The following is a 12,493-nucleotide window of genomic DNA, read 5'->3' on the forward strand; positions in this document are numbered from 1 at the left end:
AGCTAATCAATAATACTGCAAAGGATCGTCAGAATAAAACGGGAAAAGTTTATTAATTTGACTAATACTGCAGCATGGTTTTAGCATTTTACCGTTGTACGCTCTCCTTCTTTATCTGCTCTTGATATCATTCCTTACTTGTTTCGGTTTTCTAGGTTTCAGATAGGAACGTCATTGGAGAAATTGGCCATGGTTACAAGTATTCGATTGGGCTACTGAATGAGGGAAGGATTGGTATTTCTGCACAGGTAAGGTAGAGTAAATGGCATCCTCCAGCTAAAAAGCTATTATAGATTACTGAACAAGTCATGGGTAATACATATTGTGTTAAAAATTACTTGAAGAACTACATGAAGGAATTACAAAACCCATTGAGGTCCAGAAAACTTTGTATCTCTGTTGAGGAATATTCATTATATATGAATAATACATTGTAAACATCATATCTTTTTGAGCGCACCCTTTGAGGCAGGTAGTCTGATAGCCACACAACTCACACGTCTTATTGACATCATACGCAGTACTCGACAGAGGAATGGCAATATGCAAATGAAGTCACTGCACATAAAATTTTAAAAACTACCTCTAAAAAAAATGCATTTTGCCAATTAAAAACTTAATTGGAGGAATAAGTCTTCCCCTGGTTAAGAAAGTTAGAAAATTTACTATTCACTGCACAAATTTCAATATTCATCGCACATGCGACATTCCCAGATGTATGCTTCAGTTCTCTTGCATGCTAAAGTAGTGTTGTGATATAAAGAAATTTACTAAAAACAAACAATTGATTATTTATAGATGGTAGGATTGGCTCAAGGATGTTTTGACAAAACGCTTCGGTACGTAATGGAACGAAAACAGTTTGGAAAAATAATATGGGATTTTCAGGTATGACTGAATGTGATGAATTTTGGCACATGTGCCATCAGTAGTCTAATTTTAATTTATTTCTACAAATTTAGGATGACAAAAGTCCTATTGAGGTAGTTTCACTATAACTGCCACTTAAGAGAAATATAAATTGTTCTTTACAGACAGGTGTCTAGTCTGTAGGGGTGATTTCATTGCATAATTGCCACTCGAGCGACAATAGGTTTTTTATTCTGTATAGGTGTCTACTAATACAGCGTTGACTGTATTGATCAGTGCATTATATTAGTTTCATCACATGTGACAATAAAATCTACATGTAAATATATGTCGAACCAGCGTAACATAATAAAGTGACCGGCAGTGACGAATGTTCATGTCATATTTTCACGCAACACGCTCGTTTCGAACCACCAGGCCATGCAGCACCAGATGGCTCAGGTGAGCACCCAGATTGAAGCTGCGAGAATGCTAGCGTACAACGCCGCACGTATGAAGGAGTGCGGCCAGCCGTTTGTCAAGCAGGCTGCCATGGCGAAATTCACCGCATCCGAGGTGAGTCTCGATCAAATGGTGAACGGTGTGCAGGGTTTCTTCTCAGGGAAAGTTAGACAAAGGAGGTAGTGGCCAGTTTGGGAAAAAAACGCGCATGTAGGCACGCATGCGGACGCTGCAGGCAGATGCGGGGGGAGAGAGGGAGCTAGGAGGGTTCTGAGGGGTCTCCCCCAGCAAAATTTAAAAAATTTCAATGTCTTAAAGCATTTTCACAATGGCGATGTTAAATTTGACAACGGCAGTGCGCCACTGTGCCTCTTATGTATAAGAGACCCTGGTGTGTTAGTGCTTCACAGTTCATTTGACCGAATTAAAAATTATCTACTATAGTGTAAATCTGCTGAAGCAGTTTTCCTCTGGCCCAGGACAACATTTACAATATTACTTGTCACAAAATATTGTAAAATGCATGCTTGTGTTGAGACTCGCTATAATACGATTTATCTCAATGTTACCATTTGTTTAAATACTTTTTTTACCCTTGCCAGTGACAAATTCCTATTGTAAATAATCGTTCATTCAAAAAGGTTGCTTCGCTCACGACGTCCAAGTGCCTGGAGTGGATGGGAGGTGTAGGATTTACCAAAGCAATGCCAATAGAGAAATACTACAGGGATGTCAAAATCGGTAAGCTTTCCTAGACCTGCAGCTTTTGAAAATGGTTTAGTTTGCCTGGAGAAAAAGTAAAGATTGTTTGTTCATGTGGGATTCAGTAGGATTCAGACAAGATGATGCCAATGGGCCTGAAGCTTATAAAGTCATTGTACACGCCTATATCGTGAGATTTCTTGTACGTTCCGCGATACCTTGCTAACTTATGTGCGGTTTGTCTGTGCAGTGTACAAAATTCTCTCATATTTTCAGGTACTATCTACGAAGGGACAAGCAATATTCAGCTCAACACGATTGCAAAGTGTATCGCTGAAGAGTTTTCACATACTAGCTGAGTAATATCAGGAGTTAATAAAGACAAAGTTTGTCTTTATTAACTCCTGGTAATATATAATAGAGCGGCATAGTATGTTGTTCCTAACAGAAATTGCATGTATAAACGTGATCACACTGTCATGCAAATAGTTGTATCCAAGCTCCGTTTACATGGGAACATGTTTCGTATTGTTACTATTGGATAAAATTATGAAACTGAAAAGAGATTATTCTGCCGAAAGCAGTCAAGCTAAAATTGCTCGACTCTAAATATATTAATGTTCTCCTTTTATAATTGTTGCAATTTGTTATTTGTCCTTTTATAGTTGTTTGGATTTGTTATGTAATGGTCTTCACAGTGACTACACATTCATGCAGGCAGTGTTTTCCAGTGGTGACGGAAGGTAGTGATAGGTAAAGCTGACCTTGTTATCATGGTTCAATTCTGGGATAGTTATTTGTAACAAACGTGCAATCATAACTTAGAGAATATTTTAATAACACTTAGATATTCACACAAAAATAACCTTAATCGTGGTTACCACCTTCATATTTTATTAGTGTTTTCAATGAACACACCCATATAATCGCAAAGTAAAGTGGAAAACAATGTTGCAGGCCGCAATGCCCCTATGCAAAAATAATAACAAGTCGGCTCGTATATATTTATATCATTTTGGATGCCCTTTAAAGTGATTACGTCACCGTAAATAGTAAAAGTAAAGAAAATATTTCCACTTTTTCACAAAATGTAAGTAATTCTGTTTACTTTTTATGGTTAAATTGCTGCATTAACTTCCTATTTTACTATATTGTTTAATGTAAACATACGCTCGTGACTCATACATAGCCCATAGCAAGCAATTAAAGTCAGGATGTTCAGGATTATATTTATCAAATCATCCAGGTTTTTTGGATTTTAACTAGTTGAGAAACAATCTTATCGGGTAACAATTTGACGATACGTTTAGTCCCATTACTAATTGCTTTTAATGTAAAAAATGGCAACAAAATCTTTACAAATATCACCATAGAAAATTCGTGACGTAGTCAATTTAAGGGGATACCACAATATATTGCCCGAGAACGATATACTCCGATAGCCACCAAAACAACAAGCCATCCAACACTATCATTATTAAAATTATTATTATTTATATCTTAGGCTCACCTTAATAAACTTTCAATGTCCAAAGCCTTCAAGCAGAAGTGATTCTTACACTGCTAGAAGCTGTCACCATACAGCCTGTACATACCTGTACAGCGAAGTTCCAGTTGAGAGAGCAATAATAACTTAGTTGCTCTCTCATGCAAGATGTCACCCAATGCAGCTATAACACACCTATCCACGTCTACCACTCAATAGAGCCCGATATACATAATAATCATGCATTTGCCCCTCTAGTATAAGCCCATTGAATCACACTGGTTAGAATTGCCGTACCGAAAAAGCAACAACGCCTTCATAATTTTGTAGCTATCAATGATTGTAACATTAACCTCAGATGTTGTTTCAAAACAACCACCAGCATGTGATAAGAGAGATTCCGTAGTTATGCAAAGGCAAGGTTTCCATGAAGAATTGCTATTGTAGGCGTCGGCGTTGATTTTATGCAAATGACAGGAGTGTCTTTTTCACAATGTCAACACATTCATGCAGTTGTTCCTCATTGATGACCAAAGGTGGTGACAGTCGGATCTTGTCACCATGGGTTGGCTTTGCGATAAGGCCGTTGTCACGCAAACGCACGCACACCTCCCACGCATCGTATTCTGAAAACAGAAATGTTTTTTTTATTGATTGTTTTCTCCAAACACATTCCACCAGTTACAAGGTTAACGTGTGTAATTCTGAGGCCCAACGCCAATCAAAAAATGATCTCTCCAGTGGGAGTGACTAAAGCGGGGTTTACACTACTGACTTTATGTTGTCAAATTGGTGAGTTGGACCAATTTCCCAATTCGGCAATTAACACGGAGTTGCGAAAATAGAACATGTTCTAATCTCCCGACTAGTTGCTATTGACAAGTTGCTCATGCGACTTTTGCGTTTACACTGCCGATTGTCGGTTGTATAGTTGCGAAATTGGTCCAATTTACCAATTTGACAACATAAAGTCGGTAGTTTAAACCCAGCTTAACAAGTAGCTCTAGTGAGTCGAGTGCTGCAAAATATACCAAATAGACAAGTTTTCAAGATAGCCCAATTTGTTTTTTGATAGGACGAACAGCCCTCTGGGAATTAACACAATAGTGTAGCAAACATGAAATTACAAATTGGCTAGCTGCTAGGTTTTGATCAGGGATACACATACAGCAGGGAAACATGATATGTAGTTCTATGGTACTGGGGTCAGCTTATCTCTCTCTCTCTGACTATCCGCGGGCTTATCTCTCTCCGCCACAATCCGCACTACGCAAGGCTACCTACTTGGTTCTATGATGATGGCACAGAACAGGCCCTTGCCTCTGACATTCCTCACGATCTCTTTTGGCAATTTTTTTAGTTCTGTAAGCAAGATCTCTCCTAGCCTTGCAGAGTTTTCACACAGCTTCTCTTCAAGCAGAACCTATCAAGTGCAAAAACCTGTAGTTAGCTTACGTAACACTGGCTATAGCAGACTCACACGTTAAGCTACTCTGCCAACAGCAGATAAATAATATTACAATGATTTTTACAATAACCTTCATAGTAAGTATATAATAAGTGTCATAAAGATTAATGACGGTAGCGCCCTGTAGGAGAGTTGTCTATCATTCAGTTAGATATTTGAGAGCCAGGGGGAGCTACAGGAGTTCGGCATGGCGGTTTGTAATCTCGTGTTCTGCTCAGCTACGTTTCCTAAATAAAACGAATCTACATGAAGTTAATTCTCTTGTTTGGGTTTACACAATCATGACAATAAGTTTAATAAAATATGAGAATATACGAAATAATTGTGTACGTTGCTTTATCCCTATAGCTCTTGGCGCTTGCATACGCAAGGCTGTACTGGTAAACGACCCAGTGCAAAGATCATACATGCATGCACTTGGCACTACTTCAGTCCTAAAAGTAACAATCAACATTTTTGGCTGCTACAAAACATTGAACAAATAAAATAAAAATTTGCAAAAAAATATTGCACTACGGCTAGTCTGCCAAAGCAAGAGCCCACCTGAAGTGCCGTTGTAGCTACTTTACAGGCGAGTGTGTTGCCACCGTACGTCGAGCCGTGTTCACCGGGTAGAATGGTAAGCATGACCTCATTATCCGCCAGCACAGCAGATACCTGTATGCGCGACAGAGAAAGATCGACTTACGTGCAATAGGTCAGTATACATTCTATAAAAGACTAGTGCGAAAAATAACAAACGTCACACCAAAGACTGTACAATTCACTGATAATACCCATGTGTTTATGTCAATACAGAAAATAGCAATACACTTTTACAACATATTACAAAATATGTCCAAACGTGTCTATCACCGGCCTTCAAACAACCGGAAAGAAGACGCGAGACAAAGCTTTGCCGAGTAGAACTATATCTGCATCTATATCTAGAACTATATCTTTATCTACATGTTAAAAAAGATGTCAAAACATGGCTATCAGTGGCCTTCAAACAAGAGAAGCTTACCGGATAGAATCCGCCAGATAAAGCCTTGCCGAGTAGAACTATATCCGGCCTAACATCATCATGGTTCACACACAGGAGCCTAGAAACAATTTTTCAATTATTTATTAATTGTTATTATATTATTATATAATGTAATTTGATATTTTAATATATATACGACCTGACAGGTCCGACCAACTTCACATTCTCTGCAAACCACTTGCATACAATAACTTGGTTTAAACATTTTTTTAAACCATGGCAATGCTTTACGTGTTCTTACAGGATAATATGAATATATCAACTTAAATTACTTTGGCTGCCTGCAAGGCTAGAAACAGTTACCGGTATACAAGATTTTGGGACTCCCAAGATTGATTTTTTTCAACTTCATGTTCCTAAGTCAAATGTGTAATTTAACAGCTCTCAATGCCTGCTGCAGTGCAATAGGTATACTAACTACAATTATAGATATAATATGATTATAATCACGCTACAGCAAAAGAAGTTATCGTCAATCACACACACAGAACCCACTAATATCAATGCACACTGACAAAGAACTTGACTCTACTATACAGCAGCTACCCCCCCCCCCACACACATAAAAACAAGATAGCATACTTTCCGGTCCTGCCGAGACCAGTCTGAATTTCGTCGGCGATGAACAGCACGTTGTTCTTGGAACATATTTCCCTCACGCCCTTCAGGTAGCCTGGATCCGGTAAACGAACACCAGCCTCGCCCTGTATGGGCTCCACCATGAAGGCACACACATTTGGATCTTTGGTGGCGACCTACCAACAGACAAGAACATGGGTCGAAATCACAAGGGGCACGCGGACCCGATGCCCACATTTTAAGGCTCGGGCCTGACATTTCTAATACTAGTGTAGTGGCCCTAGGGGTGGCCACACTGGACTTTCACACGTGCTGTGGTTAGCACGTGTAATTTATTTGTCGGGATCATTTTCCGCTCCTACCGCGAAGGTAGGACGGTGATGCAGTAGCAGAAAAACCCAGAGTGAAATGAACGCCGTCTCTGTCTCTCCCTGTCGTGTGCTCCGCAGCTCAGCGCGAGTTCGTGAGTTGGCAGTGTGTCTCCCTGTCGTGTGTAGGCTATAGCTTCCCGAGTATAAGGTACACCTTCTCGGGCGTTTTCCTGCTCGTAGGTGCATGCTCTCCCTCGACGGTGTGTGTGCGCTCTCTCTCCCTCGTTCGTTCGTTCGTTCGTTCGTTCGTTCGTTCGTTCGTTCGTTCGTTCGTTCGTTCCTTCGTTCGTTCGTGGCCGTTCGAAGACTGACTGACTTTACCATTGGATCTTGGCTGCTTATATAGGAGCCTGCGGTGACGTAGGATCCAGGCAGTGCCTCCCTTTCACGTGCCTCAGGTGCCTGGCCGTTGTCACCCTCCTTGCTTAACACGGGTACGGGTGATGCAACCCCCTTGGTCCAGTATACGCATGAGCGTCGCGCCCTTGTCTGCCACGTGCTCGGCTGGCGCCACTCTCTCGCCCGGCGTGTGCACGTGATGGCGCAACTCCTTGACCTCCCACATCTGGTAGCTATGGGACCCCTCTCACCCCCGCTTGTCTGTGTCGTTGGTAAAACTTTTTACCTGTCGCCAGGAAACTTTTTATCCCTGTTGCTGTTGAACTGGTCTTTGCTTTGTATAACGTCACCCCCCCCCCTGAAATCTCCACAACTCTTCACCCCCCCTGAAATCTCCACACTAGCAAGCCTGATGGGTCTGTAGAAAATCCACCCTAGCATGCAAAACCGTCCCCGGCACGCCAGTGAGGATGAAAAGTTACCGCAGTATCGCTCACTTGTGTAAAATCCTTTACCTACAGGCCTGGCTGGCCTGTAAATTTTCAAACTTATTTTTACCCCTTCAGACGCACGTAGACATAGCAGCGAGCGTCGGTCATGACAGCAGTTGGTTGTGGGACGGACGATGTGCAAACATCTGTCTAGATAGTGATTTTTGTGGCTTAAACTCAAGGACTTTTCAATCTCAACAGTAAAATACGATTTAAAAAAATACGTACTTCTACTTGCTGCCAATACAATCGAGTCATTTTCAAGTCAAATCAGCTGACTCATCAAAAAACTGCAATCATTACTATATTTTGCTTCTGAATCCAATAAAATTGGGGATGTTTTCGACCAAAGGCCAATGGTGGAATCGTAGAATAATCGTAGTGCTATAGATGAATGAAGAATCTGACATATCGGACGATACACATTTCACCATTCGTTGAAAACGTTCAAAACTGTACAAGATTCAGAAGCAAAATATAGTTACAATTGCATTTTTACACAAAACTAACAGGGCAATTCGTGTTGTCTGATTTTAAAACTAGCAGTATAGGCCTCAATTTCACAAGACAACGACGACTGTATGCAGCTTACAGCAGATGCACTGCATACACGTATCCAGGGATGAGATTGGATAATTTAATTTTCAGCTGAAATTTTAATTAGCAAACCAGAGGAAGGCGAAGCAAGCGAGGACCCGTAGTCTCCGCCATGCTAGGGGGTCCGGGGCATGCTCCCCCAAATTTTTTTCAAAGAATGGTGCAATTTGGTGCATTGCTAAGCTACTGACACATTATAAGAAGACGCTGAATACCTTTCAAAGTGCCAAAAGGAACAACACGAACTATAATAGGGAATCAGGGGCTGAAAATAGGGCAAATGTATTAAATGTCCAGAGAGACCCGGGTACAAGATGCGTTGACGCAAAGACATGTGTGTGTTCCCGACCGCGAGATGCGGTTAAGCCGCCGCACTTCCGCGGGACTGGCGCACGGCGACCGCGGTGTGTCTCCGACCACGTGATCGCCAGCATCTTACGTGCCGCTCCTAGACATTCGCGGCGGGCCGGAGGACGGGCGGCGCGTGGCGAATTCGTATGCGTGGGCAAGAGTAACATCGTTGCAGTTTCGTCGACAGCCGGCTCGGCGTATGGCCGGCCTTCGCGGGGGGCAATTTGCTGTGCTGCGCGTGCAGAGCCGCGCTGTCGCGGCAGGGGCGAAGTTTTGTTGGCTGTTGCTGCTTTGCGAGTGAGTCACTCTAGCTACGTGTAGAAAACTGGCACGGGCCACGCCACCGTCGGTGCCTCGCGCAGTATTGCCCGCCAGCAGCGCAGGTGGCACGCGACGAGTGCCATCGCCGGAGGCACGGCGTCGGGGTCAATAGGACTTGTAAAAACTCGACCTACGCATGTCAGGCGCCGCGCCAGGGGCGCGCGAGGCGCGTTTGAAGATCGATCATCTAGGCCGCGGCCACACCACGGTGGAGCGCGCGTACGACACTGCTGCGTAAAAAGCTCTNAGTTGGCAGTGTGTCTCCCTGTCGTGTGTAGGCTATAGCTTCCCGAGTATAAGGTATACCTTCTCGGGCGTTTTCCTGCTCGTAGGTGCATGCTCTCCCTCGACGGTGTGTGCGCTCTCTCTCCCTCGTTCGTTCGTTCGTTCGTTCGTTCGTTCGTTCCATCGTTCGTTCGTGGCCGTTCGAAGACTGACTGACTTTACCATTGGATCTTGGCTGCTTAAATAGGAGCCTGCGGTGACGTAGGATCCAGGCAGTGCCTCCCTTTCACGTGCCTCAGGTGCCTGGCCGTTGTCACCCCCCTTGCTTAACACGGGTACGGGTGATGCAACCCCCTTGGTCCAGTATACGCACGAGCGTCGCGCCCTTGTCTGCCACGTGCTCGGCTGGCGCCACTCTCTCGCCCGGCGTGTGTACGTGATGGCGCAACTCCTTGACCTCCCACATCTGGTAGCTATGGGACCCCTCTCACCCCCGCTTGTCTGTGTCGTTGGTAAAACTTTTTACCTGTCGCCAGGAAACTTTTTATCCCTGTTGCTGTTGAACTGGTCTTTGGTTTGTCATCCCCCCCCCCTTACCTACAGGCCTGGCTGGCCTGTAAATTTTCAAACTGATTTTTACCCCTTCAGACGCACGTAGACATAGCAGCGAGCGTCGGTCATGACAGCAGTTGGTTGTGGGGAAAAATCACTATCTAGACAGATGTTTGCACATCGTCCCTCCAGCTACGAAGGTTTCGGCCCCTACATGCCAGGATTTGAGATCATCCCTTACAATGACTTGGAGGCTCTTGAAGTATGTTGACTCGGACGACGTGTGCATTCGAATAAGATGAATACGTCTAATTTAAATTCATTGCGGTTATCACGGACATGTCTGTACTGTGATGTCCATGCTATTTATATTTCTGTCGTATCTGTATCTATGTATAATGTAATTATATATCTATAATATTTTTGATGCTCTGTTAGTTGTACTCTGCTACTGAGTATAAATATATTTGTACTGATATACATCACCTTTTACCTTAAAAGTCCATCTAGGATTTGATTAGTTCACGTGTACTTCTGTCAGATACGTGTATGCAGTGCATCTGCTGTAAGCTGCATGCAGTCGTCGTTGTCTTGTGAAATTGAGGCCTATACTGCTAGTTTTAAAATCAAGACGACACGAATTGCCCTGTTTGTTTTGTTTAAAAATGCAATTGTAACTATATTTTGCTTCTGAATCTTGTACAGTTTTGAACGTTTTCAACGAATGGTGTAATAGGTAAATGTGTATCGTCCGATATGTCAGATTCTTCATTCATCTATAGCACTACGACTATTCTACGATTCCACCATTGGCCTTTGGTCGAAAACATCCCCAATTTTATTGGATTCAGAGGCAAAATATAGTCATAATTGCAGTTTTTTGATGAGTCAGCTGATTTGATTTGAAGATGACTCGATTGTATTGGCAGCAAGTTGAAGTACGTATTTTTTTAACCGTATTTTACTGTTGAGATTGAAAAGTCCTTGAGTTTAAGCCACGGGATCGGTCGACGCCGAGATGGCCGCCAGGGTTCTTCCCCAGAAGTTCGCCTCGGCGAACAGGATCTTTGCCTTGTTGTTCTCTACGCCCTTGACTTTGTACGCCCACTTCCTGGCAAGCTTGCATGCAGTCTCTGCAGCCTCAACACCTGCAGGAAAACAAGCTCTCACAGGTGAGGGGTCCCGTCTTTGCAGCACTACCTGTCATTTGTACGAGTACTGCATGCATAAAATACAAAGCCATAGAAATAACATTTCTATCGTTAGACAGAGACGACGTTGTTCGTTGCTAAGATCAAACTCGTCGTAGTGATAGGCAACAAACCAGTGTTCATTGGCAGTAGTTTATCATAACCAAACAGCTTGTGCATAAATTCTTCGTACTCTCCCAGATCACTGTTGTAGAATGCTCGTGAGGTAAGGGTCAAGACATCAGCCTATAAAAAGAGAGGGGGATGTACAAGTTCAGTCCTCATACACTGCACGCCTGATATGCGGAGGACATATTAATTTTTTTTACACATATTTACCCCACCTAGCGATCGAGCAGACCACCGATTCACGATCTCATAGTGCTCTCTAACCATCTCACTCTTTATTACATACAACAGCATGCAGCCTTGCGTTTTTAAGTAAACGCAAACGCAACACTGACAGTTGCAGATATTACGATGCAAGACACACACTGAATGAACACATACCTGTTCTTTTAGCGTCTGTGCAATCCGTGGATGACAGTGACCTTGATTTACTGCACCGTATGCACTCAGAAAGTCAAAATATCGGTTGCCATCGACATCCCAAACATGTACACCTGAAAGAAAGTAGGTCCCACTCCTTGGTCCTTGGATGTCATTGGTCATGTTGTAAATTACAATATAACGATCAAGCGACCGGTCACCCATCTGATTAAACTTTGCCACACACCACACATAAGACATTTTTCAAGAACGATCAAGGATATCTGTCTCACCTTTTCCCCTACACAATGCAACAGGCAAAGGATGGTAGATGTGCGCACCATACCTATCCTCCTTATCAAATACTTTCTGTGTCTTTGCTGATGAGGATGAACTCTGTGTGCTGGCGGCACGCACAAACAACTGTGACACTTGCCGTAACGGATTGCCTACCCGACTCAACATAGTGACACTTCTGAAAAAAAAAATTTTAATTACCAAACGTGAAAAATCATAACCGTATATATATAGTCAGGTTCACTATGTCAATAAATTTCATTTCGTTCAGAATTATGGTAGATTAGCAAACCTATGCATTTTTGGAAAGGTTATAACATGAGGAATTCGAAAAACAATGTTTACATTTGCGGAGATACCGGCATGGCCGCCATTTTGGATTTTCAAANAAAGCTTTGTCTCGCGTCTTCTATCCGGTTGTTTGAAGGCCGGTGATAGACACGTTTGGACATATTTTGTAATATGTTGTAAAAGTGTATTGCTATTTTCTGTATTGACATAAACATATGGGTATTATCAGTGAATTGTACAGTCTTTGGTGTGACGTTTGTTATTTTTCGCACTAGTCTTTTATAGAATGTACTGACCTATTGCACGTAAGTCGATCTTTCTCTGTCGCATATACAGGTATCTGCTGTGCTGGCGGATGATGAGGTCATGCTTACCATTCTACCCGGTGAACACGGCTCAACATACG

General features: G+C 42.7%; 2 protein-coding genes across 6 annotated transcripts in view; one reads left to right on the forward strand and one right to left on the reverse strand.

Moving 5' to 3' along the window:
• LOC106811323 (short/branched chain specific acyl-CoA dehydrogenase, mitochondrial-like) overlaps positions 1 to 2,652 on the forward strand; it is a 16,296-nt gene extending 13,644 nt beyond the window's left edge. For 4 of the 5 annotated variants that reach the window (XM_014814900.1, XM_014814904.1, XM_014814902.1 and 1 more), the window contains 5 exons: positions 156 to 248; positions 799 to 888; positions 1,288 to 1,425; positions 1,953 to 2,052; positions 2,290 to 2,652. In XM_014814900.1, the coding sequence (XP_014670386.1) occupies positions 156 to 248; positions 799 to 888; positions 1,288 to 1,425; positions 1,953 to 2,052; positions 2,290 to 2,372 (504 nt within the window). In that variant the 3' untranslated portion in view covers positions 2,373 to 2,652. The remainder of the gene's footprint in view (positions 1 to 155; positions 249 to 798; positions 889 to 1,287; positions 1,426 to 1,952; positions 2,053 to 2,289) is intronic. The other variant, XM_014814901.1, reaches the window with a different exon arrangement.
• Positions 2,653 to 2,880: 228 nt separating this feature from the next.
• Positions 2,881 to 11,974, reverse strand: LOC106811319 (probable ornithine aminotransferase, mitochondrial; the record flags this gene model as incomplete). The annotated part of the gene is given in 10 exon segments (XM_014814893.1): positions 2,881 to 4,125; positions 4,784 to 4,922; positions 5,511 to 5,624; positions 5,974 to 6,052; positions 6,577 to 6,749; positions 7,099 to 7,164; positions 10,820 to 10,968; positions 11,145 to 11,256; positions 11,521 to 11,633; positions 11,793 to 11,974. Coding segments are annotated over 10 exon segments (1,281 nt in total). The 3' UTR covers positions 2,881 to 3,961.
• Between the last annotated feature and the right edge of the window lie 519 nt (positions 11,975 to 12,493).

This window comes from Priapulus caudatus, unplaced genomic scaffold (genome assembly GCF_000485595.1).
Source record: "Priapulus caudatus unplaced genomic scaffold, Priapulus_caudatus-5.0.1 Scaffold527, whole genome shotgun sequence".
NCBI lineage: Eukaryota > Metazoa > Priapulida > Priapulimorpha > Priapulimorphida > Priapulidae > Priapulus > Priapulus caudatus.